Source organism: Fundulus heteroclitus, chromosome 1 (genome assembly GCF_011125445.2).
Source record: "Fundulus heteroclitus isolate FHET01 chromosome 1, MU-UCD_Fhet_4.1, whole genome shotgun sequence".
In the NCBI taxonomy this organism is placed as follows: Eukaryota; Metazoa; Chordata; class Actinopteri; order Cyprinodontiformes; family Fundulidae; genus Fundulus; species Fundulus heteroclitus.
In genome coordinates this window covers 19,480,699-19,498,602 of record NC_046361.1, presented here as the reverse complement: position 1 = coordinate 19,498,602, position 17,904 = coordinate 19,480,699, and the positions used below count along the sequence as shown (strand labels likewise).

The 17,904-nt window shown below is 40.4% G+C and overlaps 3 protein-coding genes and 1 long non-coding RNA gene across 4 annotated transcripts; 3 read left to right on the top strand and 1 right to left on the bottom strand.

Moving 5' to 3' along the window:
- Positions 1-67: 67 nt before the first annotated feature.
- On the top strand, positions 68-4,791 carry mkrn4 (makorin, ring finger protein, 4). The gene is made up of 8 exons (XM_012870583.3): positions 68-208; positions 1,596-1,724; positions 1,841-2,079; positions 2,157-2,224; positions 2,344-2,591; positions 2,664-2,771; positions 3,815-3,914; positions 3,994-4,791. Exons 1-8 carry the CDS (start codon positions 177-179, stop codon positions 4,156-4,158), a joined length of 1,089 nt encoding a protein of 362 aa, XP_012726037.2. The 5' UTR covers positions 68-176; the 3' UTR covers positions 4,159-4,791.
- A 113-nt stretch (positions 4,792-4,904) lies between these two features.
- On the top strand, positions 4,905-11,911 carry fance (FA complementation group E). Its single transcript, XM_012870581.3, is given in 11 exon segments — positions 4,905-5,139; positions 5,142-5,221; positions 8,602-9,163; positions 9,444-9,488; positions 9,567-9,623; positions 9,864-10,007; positions 10,098-10,221; positions 10,706-10,781; positions 10,880-10,946; positions 11,543-11,668; positions 11,758-11,911. Coding segments are annotated over 11 exon segments (1,575 nt in total). The 5' UTR covers positions 4,905-4,950; the 3' UTR covers positions 11,863-11,911.
- On the bottom strand, positions 7,046-7,352 carry LOC118563175. Its single transcript, XR_004931071.1, has 2 exons — positions 7,262-7,352; positions 7,046-7,150 (listed from the first exon to the last, which is right to left on the bottom strand). It is a non-coding gene; the product is annotated as an uncharacterized LOC118563175 (long non-coding RNA).
- Positions 11,912-13,742: 1,831 nt separating the features above from the next.
- rpl10a (ribosomal protein L10a) lies at positions 13,743-17,793 on the top strand. Its single transcript, XM_012870580.3, has 6 exons — positions 13,743-13,852; positions 15,909-15,980; positions 16,064-16,144; positions 17,079-17,227; positions 17,311-17,483; positions 17,579-17,793. Exons 1-6 carry the CDS (start codon positions 13,848-13,850, stop codon positions 17,747-17,749), a joined length of 651 nt encoding a protein of 216 aa, XP_012726034.2. The 5' UTR covers positions 13,743-13,847; the 3' UTR covers positions 17,750-17,793.
- The last annotated feature ends 111 nt before the right edge of the window (positions 17,794-17,904 follow it).

The following is a 17,904-nucleotide window of genomic DNA, read 5'->3' as shown; positions in this document are numbered from 1 at the left end:
CCAATGGGTATTGCCAACGTTGCGTGGGACCGCCTACTTCGAGTTCCTATTGGTTGGTTGCCAAGGTAATTAGCGGGGTACACTCGCTGTTTGCTATTTAGAGAGACCGAAGGAAGCCGCTTCGGTTGGCGGCTAGCTCAAAAAAAAGGAAAAAAGGCAACAAGCACGCTCAGAGGATGGACTCGGCTCGCAGTGGGAATGTTTGTAGGTGAGCAGACGAAATCACTCGACCTATTCAAAAACGTGAAAGTAATATGCCATTTAGAAGTGGCTTTGTACTTTGACTGTTGACGCTACTACAGTCTCGCTACAGACCTTAAGAAAACGCGTTATATTGGATCGCTGTTAAGCTCCCAAGCCGTGGGTGGCGACATTAGGAGTTGTAGGAACTGCTAAACTTTGTGTTTCATGTAACTTTTTTCCCTTACGTTGAGACGATTTGACCAAACCGTCAAGAGAAACATTTTCTGTTTGTTTTTTTTTTTTTTTTTTTTTTTTTTGCTGCCAACCGTTGTTGTTGTTTCCATGACGCTTGCACGTTTTGTTTGCGCCATGGTGGAATGTTTGGTTTTAAAGAAAAGTTAAGAATGTTCCCTAATCCTGCTGTCCTCTGCTGCATTTCGACGTCCTCTTCCCTCAAGGTGTGTACACCCTTTTCCTTCTGTACTAAAGCAGTGCGAGTCCCATGGGCGGTTCTAGACAGGGGCTACCTGGGGCCAGTGGCCCAGTAGAACTGGTCAGGGCCCCTGTACTGAAGACATAATACTCAGTTTCTTACGATAGTATGTGCTGGAAGATTAATTGTAACAGGTCGGCCCATTTAATGTTTTACCTTTACATTTAATTTTAAAATTAATGTTTCACTTTTGGCTTAAGCATTATTGAGACAGGGTCAGTTTTCAGGGGCCTGCAACCTGCAGTTCCAGCAACACAAGTAGCTCACTTAATATATCAAACGATGAGATTTTGCTCAGTTTTCCCTGGTTAAATTTTTCAGTGCCCCATGAAAAAACATTGTGCCCCTTTTTGTATTATGCTGAGTGACTTATCCAAATTGTAGTTCTTGGATCCTTCATCTTGGACTACAAAATCTCTCTAAGTAAAAATGGCGGATTTGCGAGACTGATGAGCCAGAAGTCTGTGACCCTCTTTAGCAGTTTCACAGCCAATACAGGAACGTGATTCAGGAGAACCAAATGCTCAACTCACACCAAGCAATGGCCTCAAATGACCCGGGTGAATAAAGGTGGGTCGTTGATGTACATCTGACTTTTAATGCATGCGCCGTGGAGGATGGGCCTCCATGTGCTTAAAAACAGCAGTGCTCCTACATGTGAATGGACACACAGGGCATTGCATCAAACCCCCCTTTGTGGCGTTGTTTCATACCAGTCGCATTTCTCAGTAGACCGACCGATTGCAAAAAGCGTTTCCGTTCATTTATGACTTGTAACCAATGCAATTCAAATGCCAAATAAAAACAAATTTACTTTTCAGTGTTTTTACCTGTGCGTCTCGTCTAATGCAATCTGTCCAACTTTAATCCTCTGCAGTAAAGTTCTTCTTTTTTTCTTTTTTTTATCCTTTTTGCACAGGCGTTTCATAAATGGCTTTTGCAGATTTGGCTCAAGATGCAAGTTCATACACGACAGCACCCCTATACCAGCATCCCAAATATGTCGTTACTTTCAGAAAGGTGAATGTTGGTATGGCGAACGGTGCAGGTAAGCCCCCCCCTAAACACATACACGTTATAGTTTGGAAGTTTATATAGACGTTTGTGTTTTTTCTCTGAAAGTATCGATGACTATGAAGCTGATTGAGCGGTTTCCACCACTAGGTTTTTCCACGTCCTGCCTCAAGTTGGTCCAGCATTTGCAGGCAGAAGGGGTTCAGCGCCCGCAGCCTCGTCCTCCAGTATGGCCTACTCTTCTGAAAGAAGAGGGTCAGAACCAGCTCTTCAGCGTGCTAACGTCTCATCCAGGCATCAATGCAGTGGATCACAGTCAGCAGTTGCCTTCAGTCCTCCGCTCCACACAAGGCATCCGCCAGAATATATTGTAGCCGACCGGTCACAAGGTACGGGAGGTTTAGACGAGAAGCTTTGGCGTGACTCGGCGCTTCTTTTTATACCGTTCCCTAATTTCTCTTGGCAGAAAATGATATGGCGTCAGCCCAGCGTTCAGACATTGCTCAAGCAAGTGCATGGCAGGGAACAGATGAGGTTTGTATTTGATTTGACTGTTTAATTCTAAATGGGATCTTTCTATAAGTCACTGAACTAAGGCTCAACTGGTGGATAGGTATGTTTTAATGACAAATTTCTTTTCATGGTGCTCTCAGGAACCCTCTATATCTGAGACAGCAGAAGATGGAGCTACAGCAGCTAGCAATAACGGCAACAACGGGGTCACAGGGGCTTTCTTGCAGAGCAAAAATGTCGTCTGTGGGATCTGTATGGAAGCCATCTACGAAAAGGAGACCGAAAGGGGTCGTGTTTTTGGGATTTTGCCAAACTGCAATCATCCCTTCTGTTTAGAATGCATCACAACCTGGAGAAAAGTAAAAGACATTGGATCTGATGTTGTAAGGTGGGTCTTGGCTACAAATGCAAGTAAAGGCTGCGAACGTGCGTGTTTTTTGACCGCTGTGTATTTTTGCAGGGCTTGCCCACAATGTCGAGTCAGGTCTGACTTTTATGTGCCAAGCAAGTACTGGGTGGAAGGTCAAGAAAAGGAAAAAGTAATAGCTGCCTTCAAGAAGAAATTTAGGTAAGATTCTACTTTGGTGCCTGCTCTATTGAACATACTGCAAGTAATTAACCAGTTTAGACCAGTGCAATGTAGGGTTGGCGATATATCGAATATACTCGATGTATCTCAAGTTTTCCTCTGCGCAATGGTTAAAATGACTTTATTGCGGCCATCGAGCTTAAATTTTCATGGCAAGAATGAGCCGCTGTATTTAATTGACTGTGGGTTTAGTTTTTCCCCACATGCTGTGAAGGCATCACTCGCTCCTCCAAACCAGAAAGAGTTCTGGTTTGAGTTCTGAAAGAGTCAGATTTTTCCTTGGTGTTCCTTTTGGCTGCTGGGATGTTCTGTTTTTTAAGGTCCAGTGTTGACCACAAAAGAGATCTGATGTGACAATATTGTAATTTTATGAAAAGCTTGTATGTGCAGCTGTGGTTAAAAAAAAAATGGCTAAAATTAAACATTTTAAACAAATTTTTTGCAATCAATTTCTGAAACAAAATTTTTTTGTTATTTGAACATATCGTGAACCTATTGTGATATGTATCGTGATATAGCCCAAAGATATCATATTAGATTTTCTTCATATCGCCCAACCCTAGTGCAATGCAAGTTCTTCACTTTTTTTTTTTTTTTTAAATGGCTGTTTGCTTTAAGTTTATATATCTTTTGATGTTGCCTATAAATCCTTATAACAAACCCATTGTACTCCATTTTGTCTAACTTCTGGATGGTACCAATTTTAAAATAAATCTGGATAAATCCTAAATACCATAATCGTCTTGAAATGTCCCAAAATGGCTAAAAACAGTGTTGGAGTGGCCATTTTAACCAAATATGACATTTAAACTTATTTATTTAAGTTTAACCGTTTAGAAAAGCAACACAATATCTATGTATTGTGGTTCCAAAGAGGGATTAATTTGTGGTGAGATAAAAATGTGTACCATACACAAAGTTAACTTTTATAAAGTGAGCTTTATAGGTTTGTCAGAGCTAAGAACTGGTCGTTCTGATTGAATATGAATGTGTCTGAGGCAGTGACTTATCTTTGTTTCCAGTGAGAAGAGATGTCACAACTTTGACAGATATGGATACTGTCCCTTCAAAAAGGAGTGTCTTTATCGGCATGTCCCGGATTCAACCCCTTCTGCGTTATCAGTAAGCAAAATATTCCTTGACCTGTACATGAAGTGTCTTCCATCAGCGTATTTATGTTTTTTGTTTTTTTTCCTTCGAGTATATCTTAGATGACCTGGAGGAGGAGGAGGATGATGACGATGATGATGACGATGTTGTCGATCTTGGTGGTCTGCTTGGAATTTTCATAAGCATGAGGCTTATTGGTGGTGAAGATGCCGAGGAGGACCTTCTCTTTTACCTAACTGAAGATCATAGGTTTTGAGGCATTTAGTTTTTTTGTTTTGTTTCTCTCCCCCCCCCCCCCCCCCCCAGAAGTCTAAAAGACAGTCACTCTACCTTTGACCACTGGCTCCGTCGTACTCTGTACTAAAGCCACTTTTTTGAAGGAGCCTATCAAGATCTGGATGAAATATGTGCTCCTTCATTGCTGAATTTGTTCTGACTTTGAAAAAGGAAGCAGGTTATCTCACCAGTGTTCTGGGGGGAAAAAAAAGAAATTGTCTGCAATAATTTGATTAGAAATGTATGCACATCCAGACTCTGCTGTAGCTGTGAGGACGCCACATTCCTCTTGTTGACGTCGGTTTTTGGGATAGGCTTTATTATTTTTTTTTACCCTCCCAAAGCTGAGATGCCTGTCTCCTCATATCAGATTGCTAAATTTAAATTTATTCCATTAACTCTAGGCAATCTTGACATTTTAAAAACATTGTGTGGTTGGTTTTAAAAGTTAAAGGTAAAAAGTGTACCATTCCCCCCCTTATTCTTCAATTCTGATACCAACCTTAAAATATTGCTGTAATGTTTCCTAGTTTTTGGCAAGAATGTAGCATGTTTGGCTTTTATTATTTTTAAAAATGTACACTGAAAATAAAAAAAGTCACGTTTGTCTCACAGAAACCGTCATGTCTTCATGTGCCATTCATTAATGAATATGACTTGTTGCTGAAAGTACATTGCATGTCAAGAAAAAAATGGGCACTCCGGTCCGGCAGGTGGCGCTGTGAGGCTAAAGTCATTGAAACTATGGCGGTTCGGGAGCTCGTCCGTTTCCATGGCGGACAGAAAACGGCTCAGCTGGCAGAGTCGGTGTCCTCCAGCTGTCGGCTCCTGTGCGGACACCGGAGTGCTGCTGGGCCGCTTCGACGGACAGTCCAGGCTGCTGCTCCGAGCGCTGATGTCCGGACTCTCCGGGGCACAGACGGCGCTGGCTGTCTTCCACAGACAGCAGCGGGCTGACCCTGAGAATACACGCTGGTTAACTTCATACTGACACTGTGCAGGGAGGAAGTCTCCCCGGAGAGCGAAGCTTTGTCACTTGCAGTGTAAGTAAAGGGCGCTTCCCCACAAAAGTTTTTAGTAGAGGCGTGTAACGAACTTCTGCTTCGTTGTTCATTTGTCCAGGGACGGAAGCTGGTAGACTTCTCCCTCAAATGATTAGTGCTAGTGAGAGGATGGCTCTGCTTTGTATTGGTCCACAGCAGCACATCCTAAAGTAGGTTGGTTACGGAAGACTCACGAGAACAAGCATTTTACAACATGTTGCAGATTGAAAATGACTTGGATTCAATCCTTACACCATTGATTTGTATTGATTGTTTAATTGCATTATTATACTTTGAGGTCTTCCGTTTGAATAGATATTTATACATTGGTTTACTAAATTATCGCGATATCTGTATGTTCTTCCTTGTAGCGAGGTGGGGGGGGGGGGAAGTAATTAGAGGTGGGCGATACCGGGAATTTTTAATCGATCCGATACCAAGTAAATACAAGGGGCAGTATCGCCGATATCGATCCGATACCGATACTTTTAACATTTGATTTTTATTTTATTATTACAATTAAATAATAATAATAATGTTATGTTCAGTGTTTTTTTTTTCCTAATCCACCTCTTATATCTTTCAATCCTCATGTAATTTTGTTTGTATTGTGTGCACCTGCTTGTTGCTTTAATCCTATAATTTTCCCCGTTGTGGGATAAATAAAGGATTAGCTAATGTTATCTTATCTTAAATAACACTTTTTAATAGGATATATGTACTGGGTTCTTTCAAGGTCTTAATTACATTTTCTGTGTGGGCTCCAGTAACATATGATAGATAATATCTACTTTGAAAATTAACATGAACTGCTGCTCTGATCTACCTGGATGTCCTCCGGAGGACTGAAACGCCTCAGTCAGTGACGTCAGTCTGTGGGTCTGGTCTGTCGGGGCAATCAGAGAAGTTTCCTCTGTCGCTTTCACTCTTTCCTCTGTTGTGTTTCCACTAAATTTAACCAGCTTTTTACTAAACATATTTCTCTCTTCAAGTTTTTGCGCTCTGGCGGTCTCTCTCTCTCTCTCTCCGTGTCTGAACAGGAGCCGCGCGCCGCGCGCGGCGGTTGTTTGTGTATGTTGAGTTGAGAGAGCACAGTGGGCGGGACAGGCTGAGCCTGCGTGCTGATTGGCTGGCGCCGCTGAGCCATGTACGAGAGGGGAGGGGGAGCAGCAGCCAGCAGAGTGCCGGTGTTGGCATAGAAGGGGAGACTGGTCTGGTGAATCTGCTGAAGTCAGCGCGCGCGGGAGAGAATAAAAAGGATCGATCCTGTTAAAAGAATATTGTTCAATATCAATATCCGCGTTGGTATCGATAGTATCGATCCTAGGATCGATCCGCCCACCTCTAGAAGTAATCCTTCAAACTCCAGGAAAAATGTCACTACAAATACCAATTTCAAAATGAACAGACTTGAATGACAAAAGCAATCACATTTTGAATATTGATGAGATATTAAATGTTATGAACTGGGGGATAAGGGGAGAGTGTCTTTCACTTTTTGTGGGTCTCTTTAAAAATGTTCCATTCAATCCAGTAATTTAGTATAATTTAGAGTTACAGTCTATAACCATCCAGTCTAAGGACTGGTAGGATGCAAAATTATAGCAAGCTATTTTAGGTTCCCATGCTTTTAAACTCTGTGCTCAGGTTCTCTTTATTCAGTTGCATGATCTCTGTAATGAAGAGATCTTCATTACTGGGACTATTTTACATATATAGCACTGTATGGCACTTAAAAGGTATTTCTGCACTGTATTAACAAACACTTTATTTAGCATTCGCACTTTAAGCAGAGATTTGCACAGCAATAAGTTTGCACACAAGAAGTTTTAATTATATTTATTGAGCATTTTGGCGATTGGTATGTGGCCTTTGTTTTGGGCTCTGCACAGCTGCTCCTCATTGATGAGTGAGGTTGGTTGCTGGTGCCTGTGGAGGAGCATAATGATTACCACAGAGCAATGAGCTAATGGTGAGGAAAAACTAAGCAAATGTGTGCATACTCTGTTGAGTGAGGAGTGCTGTGGTAAAGTGACTCACCTGTCTTTTCTGTGTCCTCTCCAGGGTGTTTGGACAAATTCTACCCCGGGGGTCCAGACGCCATATATAGCTTTGGGAGAGGCCATTGAGGAGACTAGGGGGGAATTGTTGGGTTTTTTGTGGTGTTTATTTAAGGTGTAATGATAAAATGGAAAAATATTTATAAAAAGTAAATAGAAGTATGGTATTTAATAAAATGTATTTTATGTAAATTGGTGGAGATTGATTAAGAGATTCCCCTGTCAATTTAATATGGTTTGGTCCGTCACAGCTGGGACTATTTAAGACTGCGGTGTCAGCTGTGAAGGACAGTGTTGTGTGGATGCTGAGTGGAAAATAAACTGCTGCTGTTCTCCACCTGACTCTGGTTCAAGACTCTGTCTCACTGAACAAAAACCCAACCGCTCAAGGTCGTCCATGTGACAATCTCACAGGAAATGACGGTAACATTCTGATGAGAAGGAAAAAAAGCTGTTTTAATATTATTCCTAGACTGCAGCCTAAAGTTATTTGATATACAGTAAACCCGCACGATAAAATGATGGTTATGTTCCAAAAAGAACCTGCAACAGGCGAAATCCATGAAGTAGTCAGCGTTATTTTTTATTTTTTATTTTTTTTTACAATTATACTATAGAACGAAACCAAAGATCAAAACCTGTTTTCAGGCCCCCGCATTCAAGAAATAAAATATAAACAATTTCTTAAAATCCTTATTTTTGTTTTTCAAGGTAATAGGATTTTTAGACCTATAAATAAGCGCTAGTTTTATCATAAAACCTGCAATTGCACACATAACCATAATCAGACGATCTTTTTGGGCCTTAAATCCCACGCTTTGGCTTCTTCCTGCGTGATAAAGGTGCGAGAGAGCATTCGTTTCCAAAATAAACCTCTCATCCATATTAAAGACTTGTTCAGGCTTATCCCGCTTCCTCAATGATCGCTTTAAATTTGTTGTTCACGTATGCCTCTACTCCGGCAGCATGTGCAGAGAAACATTTTTAAGTCCAAAGCGTTTGCTGGCATTAAATGGCCTTGTGATGCTGCGTGAATAGCACTCGTCGATGGCCTGAGATCTTCCTCCTCCTTCGCTGTCACGAATGTCACCGTTGTCAGCAAAGGTTTTGTAAAGTTTTTTAGCTTTTGTGTGGATAACGTTGGTATCCAGCGTGGTTTTCTTTTTTGACATTGTGACATTGGTCTACAGTCCCTTAGCCAATCAGGACGCAGAATACAATGTACGTTCATACACTGTAAAAAATAAAGCATCAAAAAACTGCACCATAGTTGGTCCTTTATATATTCTAAGTCTTTACTTGTATGTTCTTCTTTTGTAGTAAACCACTTGTGTGCCTGTTTCCACCCCTGTTTAAGCAAAACCTGCTGACCTTCCTCTGCTTGTTGCACTCCGCCGCCATCCCTGGACCCACCGTCGGCCTGCTGCTCCAATGTCTCCGTCAGGACATCAGTCCAACCCCCTGGGTGAGAGCTCTGGGCAGACAGCTGGAGAGAAAACTGGAGCTGAGCCACAAGGATCCTCTGTGCTCAGAGCAGTGCAGCCAGAAACTGAAGACGCTGTCGCAGCGTTTGGGAGCTTCTTGTGAGACCGGAGGTTGGGCCGACTGCTTTGACAGCCAGGCAGAGGAATACGAGTCGCACGCTAGCCGTCATTTATCTGAGCCTGGGAGCCAACGGAAAAGACGGGCCAGTTTTGACCGTGCCGACGCAGACAGCGAGGAAACCGCTCAGGAGAGCAAAAGGATGAAGATGGACACGCGTGTCGACGAGCCAGTAGCCGCCGAAGAGGAAAACGTGAGGATGGACACGGAAGGAGGATCTGAAAGAACGGCTGGAGCTCCTGCAGACAGAGCGCATGACGACCTACCTGAACACATCAGGGTAAACGGGCTGCTAAGAGACAGGCTTTGGCTTGTTTGTCCTAAAAATAAATATATATATATATATATATATATATATATATATATATATATATATTTATATATATATATAAATATATATATATATATATATTTTTTTTTTTTTTTTTTTTTTTTTTTTTTTTGCAGTTTCACTCTTTTAATTTCTGTAAACTAAATACAGATACATTTTCTTTTACAGTATGGCAGGATGATCTTGTTCACGAGTCATTTAAACAAAATGTTTTTCTCTCTCCGCTCAGGGCTCTGTTCTTCACATCAAGGAGTTGCTGGAAAGTCAGACTGAGGTAAGAGGAATATTTTCTTCCTTGTTGAGCGGATGTGAAATTGGGGGCATCTGTAAGTACCTGGAGTTTCTGTTTCAGTGGGACCAGAGCTCCACGGATGTGTTCCAAGTGTTAAATGAATGCGATCCAAGCCAGGTATGCCCCGAAGAAGACTTTGTTTTTCTGTATTTATTACTTTCTTCTCTGAGTCGAAGCAGGGTTTATCCATCTCAGCTGTTGCATTCAGTCACTGAATGTCAGCAAATGTGTACATGGTTATATATAACTAAATGACACACATTTACACTATAGTATTTGCCTTATTACTACATTTATAACTGGATAAATAATTTAAAAGCTTAACAACCTTCAGATAACCTTATCTGTTTTGTTTAGGTGGAGATGTTGTGCGAGACGCTGAATTTTCCCACCTTACCCGAACATACACTGCCTAAGCTGTGCAACAGCATTCTGTCCCTCTCTCCTGACCTGAGCTACAGCGCTGCAGCGTCCCTCGTTAGGAGCATCCTGCTGACGAAGGTACCGTTTTAATTAAGAAAGATGTGCAGGGCACAGTTCTGCAGCACTCCGAACATAAGCACGGTTATTTTCATCCTTCATAACGTCCAGGTCTCGTCTCTGTCGGAGCCGGCCTCCCGGTGTCTGGTAACGGCGGTAACGTCTCTGTGCAGCCGCTATCCTAGACCGATGTGCCACGCTGTAATCGAACCCGTGCTGGTGGACGGCAACATAGGTGAGACACTATCACTGCTGCTGCTGCTGCTTCGTTCAGTGAGCTGATGTGGATGTGCATCATGAGCTAGCGCATAAATCCGCTTCATATCATTGTTTTGGAAGCAGATGCATTGACATTTTGTACTAATATTAAAATATTTTCAACATGTTTCCAGGCAACGGATAAAGTGCTTTTTTCCCCACAATAAAAAAAATTGCGTACATAATCTGATTTATACAAAAAGGCTACTTGTAATGCAAGCCTATTTTGGTTCATGTCACAAAAAAGAAACTGGAAAGTTAAAAAAAAAAAGTAACTTCCAAGATATTTGTATGCAGTCTGAACTGCGGCTGGTGGTGAGCATTCAGTTTGGAGACTGTTCTGTTTTATGTACATGTTAACTGAACACTTTCCTTCAGTGTTTGGCCTCAACATGAGGACTTCCTGCTTGAAACTTGTGGGTTGTTCTTATTGCTTTTTTGTTTGTTTGTTTGTTTTTTAGGCCCTGCTCAGACAGAGCTGCTCAACAGACTGATAGAAAGCTGTTTGGATTTCCACTACAGACTGCTGGTGCTCCAGTGAGACAAATCACTTAGATACTGCTGTCACTTAGAGCGCATGAAGTAAATTAGCTTCCAGGGTTATAACTTTTCATATATGTATTTCTAATTTTCAGAATGACCTTCAGGATTGCTTGGAACGAAGCAGTGCTCTCTGTTATCCACAGCTTGCTCGACTCTAAGGTAACTAATGGACATAAAATAGACACCAGATATTCACATACTCTATAAATATACACAGCAATATTTTTCTCACTATATGTGACTAAATCAGACTAAACATGTATTTAATTCTAGTTAAGATTCACAAAATAATTTCTACTTGCTAAATGCTAGAATATGGAGAGAATCGTTTAGGGCTGCCTTTATAGTCAAAAGTTTTCATGAACTAAGCTTATTATGCCCTGAAATGAATATGGAAAGGCTCAGATTGTGTTAAAATTGGAAACCGGCCAATATATTAGGGAGAGAATGGTAGACCTCGGCATATCTCATTCATTTTTGGGAAAATTTCTAGATCCCACAATGAATTTCATAAAAAAGTTGACATCAATCCGCTGAAATGTTGAAGGAACATCTTAAAACGTGAGCCAGGAGGTTGTAGTTTGGGTACAATTAGGTTCCAAATGTACAATGACCCCGAGCAAAGCGACACATTACTAACGTAGCGATAAGACAGAGGGAAAAGGGTGTCTTAACACAGTTTATGTAAATATCTGGTTTCAGCTGTATGATAAATATTACTGTTGATGCATTACATTTTTTGTTTTGTTCTGCAGCTTGTCTTGAATGAAGAAGTTTTCGCACAGTTCACTGAACAGCTTGTCAGCCAGGGACCTCCGTTCACCAAATCTGTGAAATTTGCCAAAATGATGTTAACAGTTCTCACTAAATACAGCAGTCATGTAAGTCTGTTAATGTCCCATATTATCGATGGCAGTAAAGCCGTATTTATAATGCTGTGTACCAATGAATGAATGTGTTTTTTTTCCAGGTGACTGCTGCGCAGAAACACTCCCTGACGTGCTGCCTGAATTTAAATGAGACTTTCCTGAAGAAACCACTTCAAGCTGCTTTAAAACGAATCCCAGACACATGATTCAAGATTTGTTATTACATGTTAATGTTAATAAAGACAAAAAGAAAGTAATTCCTCCTGGATACTTAGATGTACTGTTTACCTCATCCATCATTAAACCTTAATATCCAAAAAAAAATGTAATGCTGCCCCATTACCCTGTGGTTCACTAGATAAACGGGAGGAAAATGTGACCGACTACAAACAGAAAACGGTAATTGGTTTTATTTGAATTGATATTACTAACAAAGATCAAGCACAGATAAAACACTTAGTAGCTGTATATTTGTAGTATAGGTTAAGGTTGAGCTTTGTCAGAACGCAGAGCAATGTTTTGTTGATTTAAGAGTGAAATAATGAAATGCCACTAATTGAAAAATAATTAATCAATTAGCTTTCCAGTTAATCACAGACTAGTTGTTTTGCTTCCCATTTCCAGCTGGACCTGAAAAATATATTGCACATGCAATAGTGGAGGAGAGAGGCTGCTTGTAAACCATTAACCATAAAGGGTTTTTAACATCATATTATGATTTACTCCTTACGATATTGATATTTGGAAGATTTGATCCTATGTGAATATTAGATTAGATTCAACTTTATTGTCATTACACAGGCACAGGTACAAGGCAACAAAATGCAGTTTAGGTCTAACCACAAGTGCAATAGCAGCAAGTGCAGGATAAACAATGGTTCCATAAGTACAGGAGATGGGTTTTTACTGAATAAATATAGAGATGTATACTATTATAGACAGAATTTTACTGATAGATTTGTCCTATGAGTATAATATATAGATAACTATTATTGTGAACGAAATTTACAGCTGGATATGTACCAAATATAATATACAGGTGCATATTACTATGAAAAGAGTTTTACAGATATGTACAATAGCATAATATACAGATGATTATTATAACAGAGTTTACATGTACTATGAATATATGTACAGATGGCTATTACTATAGGCAGAATTGTGAGCATGATATACAGGTAGCTATTACTATGAAATTAATAAATAAAGTTTGGACAGAAGCTATTTAAATTAAGGTGCAGTGGAAGGTAATTGCATATTACAGTTAAAGTACGGTATTGCAAATGTATATGTAAACAATTGGTACTGTGAATAAACAGTCAGCAGTGCAAATCAATATTCAGTCATGGTGAGTAGTGCAAGATGCATGTAAACAGTTACAATAGTAACAGTCAGGAGTGCAGGTGAACATTACAGTCTTGTAAATAACAGAATAACAAAATGGAGGTAGGTGTGAGGAGGGAGAGGAGAGTCTGTCAGTGAGGGTTAGAATATGCTTCTTTAGTGCTTCTACTTTGTTTCAGATGCGACATAAAATGCTCTTGTAACGATAATCGTGATGCGCAATCAATGTCACAAATCTCCATTCCCATAGTGCCAGGCTGTTTTTGACAGCTTTTTCCCCTTGATAAATAAAATTACCACACAAAAATAAATAACATAAAAAGTTGTGGGTCACGATACCTTAATCTGAAGTTTGAAGATATGAAACATTTAACTGTTAAAAAACAAAAACAGCAGAGAAGTAAAAATATAAGAAGGGGTGAGTACTTATTCGCTCCAATATTTCATGTTGATGAGAGACGTAACATGAAAAAGCCAAATAATAATATAAGAATGCAAAATAAAGACTAATATCAAGTGTAATTATTTGTTTTTATGAACTTTATTTAACAACCTATAAAAAACAATACGAGCAGTTGATAGAAAACACTGATTTAAAAAAATCTTAATTAGGTATATATCTAATTAGATTTTTTAAATCAGTGTTTTATGCATTCTTATATTATTATTTGTTTTTTTCATGTTACGTCCCTCATCAACATGAAATGATCGAAATCTGTGTGAATAAAGTTTACGTTGGAAAAAAAAGTCGCTTTCTGGATGACGTAGCTCGTCTTTATGTTGCGTAACTTCCTGCTGGACTTCCTTTTTCAGCGTAGCGCTCCGACGGGGACGAGTTGCTAAAATGAGGTTAGTATGATTCAACTAAAAAAAATTAAAATAGTGACTGCGTGGACGTCGGAGTTTTACCGAATTAGCTGTATTACATTTACAAACTCGTTAAAGTTTAAAAGTTTAGTTTTAGTCTCGTAATTTTACTTAGAATCAGCAGAAAGTTGCGCTTGGGACCGGTTCACCAGCCGGTGAAGCTAAAGGCTACATTAGCTTTCATTCTGTTTTAGCAATCATCCAAAACCATCCACCCAGTTTAACGCATTTTTACACAAACTTTAGGTTTTTTATAGTTGGATAACTAAACTGCGGTGACATTCATCTGATTCTTATCGCGTTATAAAGCCGTTTTGGGTTTTTGGTCTTAATGTGTTAGCAGCGTCCCACGAGTAGCTGACCGGGTCTGCAGGTAAAATAACGAAAGGACTTTTATGTCAGAATTGGGAAGAAAGATGTACATTTAAACGATATTAGCATCATGTATGCAGGTTAAGAAGAAATGAGCGTTTCTGTCGCGTATTTTACGTAAACACGTGAGCCGTATCCATCCTACCAGCCGCTGTAATTACGCATTTATTAAGAGCATAATATACGATAAATGATATGTCTTGGTGAATGAGAATAGGTTATAAGTATTTGACTCATAAAATTGTATTACGGTAATCTTAATAGGCATTAATCGGTTTTGCTGCGACCGCCTGTGCCCCAATGACTTAACTTATGCTAACTAGCTTTGCTTTTCCATCGAAAACAGTGCTTTATTTCAAATTGGGTTGCGGTGTTGAATTTTCATTGAGAATATAAATTAAACACATCCACTGGTATCATTTGTTTTTATTTTTTTTTCCCCTTTCTGGTAATAAGGGACGTTACCAAAGCTTTAATCAAGTTTTGATCAGACAGAACAGTTTGGTTTTACTGTAATATAAAACAAATTCTGTAAATCAGCCAAAAGGTTTTCTCTAATAATCATGTTAAAGACGTATATCGGAAATACATTTGATTGAGCACATGGCTCATTAACACATTCCATCAATAATAAAACAAAGCTGTCAGGTGTTTTAAATGCACATGTACAATGATGGACCTTTGCCCCAGTTCACTTTGATATTCCCCCACATTGATGCGTGTTTTACAAACCATTAATCTATAATCTTGGTAGCTGAGCTAGATAGAGTTAGAGGACCAAACAAACCTGAAAAAATTTAGCCAGCACTACCTAAAGGAAAAGGTAATTTAATGAATAAACATAAATATATAGAGGTGTCAGGGTTCTTGAATCATGAGTTTGGTTTCTGTCACGACTGAGAAGTCCCCAGGTTCAGCTGTAGTCTTGCTGGGTGAGACGTAACATAAAATGTTTTAGTTATGTCTCCCTGCTGTGATCATGTTGAATTGTGAAAATAAATAGATCTGAATGTCTTTGGTTCAAGGTAGCATAATCAATGACGTTAGTGGTGAAATGCTGCTTTTGGCCTGTAAAAGGACTGATGCGGGTCAGTTTAGTGGCATTTAATCTGATCACTGAAAAGGCAGCAGGTTATTCAGTCAATGTTGAATATTTCATATCTTTTAAAAAATCCTTTTTTTCTCCTTTGGGTCACATCCTGTCACAGATTCAAATGTGAATTGAAGGACATGTAATGAAAACATTCTCCTCTTTATTTATAATCTACGTACATGGTTTTGGTATAACAGTTTTCCCTCCTTCAGATGAGATAATTTAAACTACATCTCTTGAAAACCTTCCTAACATCCCTGCTTACAGATAAACCCTAAAGTGTAGTTTAAAATGACTTTTCACTACTGGCATAATCAGTCAAAAGTAACGAGCCGCTCCACCGAGTTCTTTTAGTCTTTTGTTCTTTGGAGTAAACGTACTTGGAAACAGACTAGGAAAAAATGTAGTCGGCTGCAAACAGCCATTTCTGCAGCGATGGTGCAGCCTGTAGTGTAATAACAAAACCTGCACAAGCGGCAGCGGCGCTGGTAGATGAAGAAACGTCCCTGAACGAGTTGGTCTTGTGTGTTTTTAATTGGAACAGTAATAGATTTCCTGTTCTTTGTTTTCCAGTAAGGTATCCAGGGATACGTTGTACGAAGCTGTGAAGGAGGTCCTGCAGGGCTCCGTGGCCAAGCCAAGGAAGTAAGTATGCTTGATAAGAAAATCAAACGCTCAGGTTTTAAAATGAAGAAACCCTTTTACTGACCGTTTTTTTTATTTGTCAGGTTTGTGGAGAGCGTGGAGCTGCAGATCAGCCTTAAAAACTACGATCCTCAGAAGGACAAGCGTTTCTCCGGCACCGTCAGGTTCGACACTTCATTGTTTCACCCAACCTTCTCCTTGTTTGCTCCCAACCCTGTCTGAGGTTAAAGCTATCCTATAAATGGGCAAAACAAACAAAACGTAAGTTGTTGACAGTCCAGACAGGACAGGAACAATCATGGATAAGGACCTGGGTAGTCTGACTGAGCCCACTCGGCTTCGGCTGGTGCCGGCAAAGCAGGCGGACCCCTACCCTGGGTCTTAAAACATGAGGGGAGGTGTTGAGTGGCCGAGCCGTCAGGTTCACGCCCTCACGCCGACCATTTTACTGTTACCAGAGAGGTCGGCAGGACACCAGCCACTGCTGTGGTATGGGTAAGATGTTTTTTTACTACAGAAAACAATCAGGGAGGTGAGCCTCGGAAGTGGCGACTATTAACGAGTCAGTAGTATGAGCAACAGTGGATGCTGTGAGGGTTGTTTTTTTTAGCGGTTCCAATATTCAGAAATTAGGTTTTAATATTTAGAGTTCTCCCACATGTCTGCTTGGGTTTATTTACATGACAAACGTGTGTCAAAGTTCTGCTGTTGAGGTATTTAACAATATAGTCAGAACACAGTTTATAATTTGAGGTAAAACGTGCCTGTTGTGGGTGGTTTGTCTCTCGGTGGATGTTCTCCTAACATTTTAGTGTATTAACAATTATAATGATGCTTGACAGGTTATGCTAGTGATATATAAGATGGTTTGCGAGTAGATCATCCGAAACCCAGAACAAGAAAACTGATTTTGAATAGAGATGAACACCGTGCCTGAAAGGTTGATCCTGTGGACTAGAAAGATGCTTTGATGATTCATCTTTTTGCCAATAATGTAAATAAATAACGTTCAGGATGCTTTTTGTGGACGATGTTGATTTCCTCGGCGTTACTGCAGTGTGGTTTATCCACTGGCTCACTGTGATCGTTGACATGCAGGCTGAAGACCCTCCCCAGGCCCAAGTTCTCCGTGTGCGTCCTGGGAGACCAGCAGCACTGCGATGAGGCCAAGGCCGCAGAGCTTCCCCACATGGACATCGAGGCTCTCAAAAAGCTCAACAAGAACAAAAAGCTGGTCAAGAAACTCGGTAGGTTCAGCCATCTGGATGATAAACTTGATGTGTGACATTCAAGCTGAGTATTGACCGTTTTCTACCTCCTCCCCCTCCAGCCAAGAAGTACGACGCCTTCCTGGCCTCAGAGTCTCTGATCAAGCAGATTCCTCGTATCTTGGGTCCTGGACTGAACAAGGCCGGCAAGTTCCCTTCCCTGCTCACTCACAACGAGAACCTGAACACAAAGGTGGACGAGGTCAAGTCCACCATCAAGTTCCAGATGAAGAAGGTACCGTCACCGTTCGCTGCCGTCTCAATCAAGCATCTAAAGTCCTTTTTTAGCAGCATTTTTCTCACTGTGTGGTGCTGTTGGCTGTGTCGTAGGTGCTCTGTCTGGCTGTGGCCGTTGGACACGTGAAGATGACCGAAGACGAGCTCGTCTACAACATCCACCTGGCCGTCAACTTCTTGGTGTCTTTGCTGAAGAAGAACTGGCAGAACGTGCGAGCCCTCTACATTAAGAGCACCATGGGCAAACCACAGCGCCTCTATTAAATGCTGCTTTTCTATCAATAAAAGTGGAGGAACTCCAAAATGTGCTCTTCTGTGATTTTTTTAATTGGACTTAGTGTTCAGTTTTACTTAATTTTTCAGCTTCTTTTTTGTGCTGCACTGCCAATCATTAAGTTACATTGGTTGTCTTGTAAAAT

Coding starts and splice junctions, on each gene's coding strand:
- rpl10a (XM_012870580.3), top strand. Junction 15,981..16,063: donor TCCGTGGCCAAGCCAAGGAA/GTAAGTATGCTT, acceptor TTTATTTGTCAG/GTTTGTGGAGAGCGTGGAGC. Junction 17,484..17,578: donor TCAAGTTCCAGATGAAGAAG/GTACCGTCACCG, acceptor GCTGTGTCGTAG/GTGCTCTGTCTGGCTGTGGC.
- mkrn4 (XM_012870583.3), top strand. CDS start 177: ATGGACTCGGCTCGCAGTGGGAATGTTTGTAG. Junction 2,080..2,156: donor TGTAGCCGACCGGTCACAAG/GTACGGGAGGTT, acceptor TTCTCTTGGCAG/AAAATGATATGGCGTCAGCC. Junction 2,225..2,343: donor CATGGCAGGGAACAGATGAG/GTTTGTATTTGA, acceptor TGGTGCTCTCAG/GAACCCTCTATATCTGAGAC.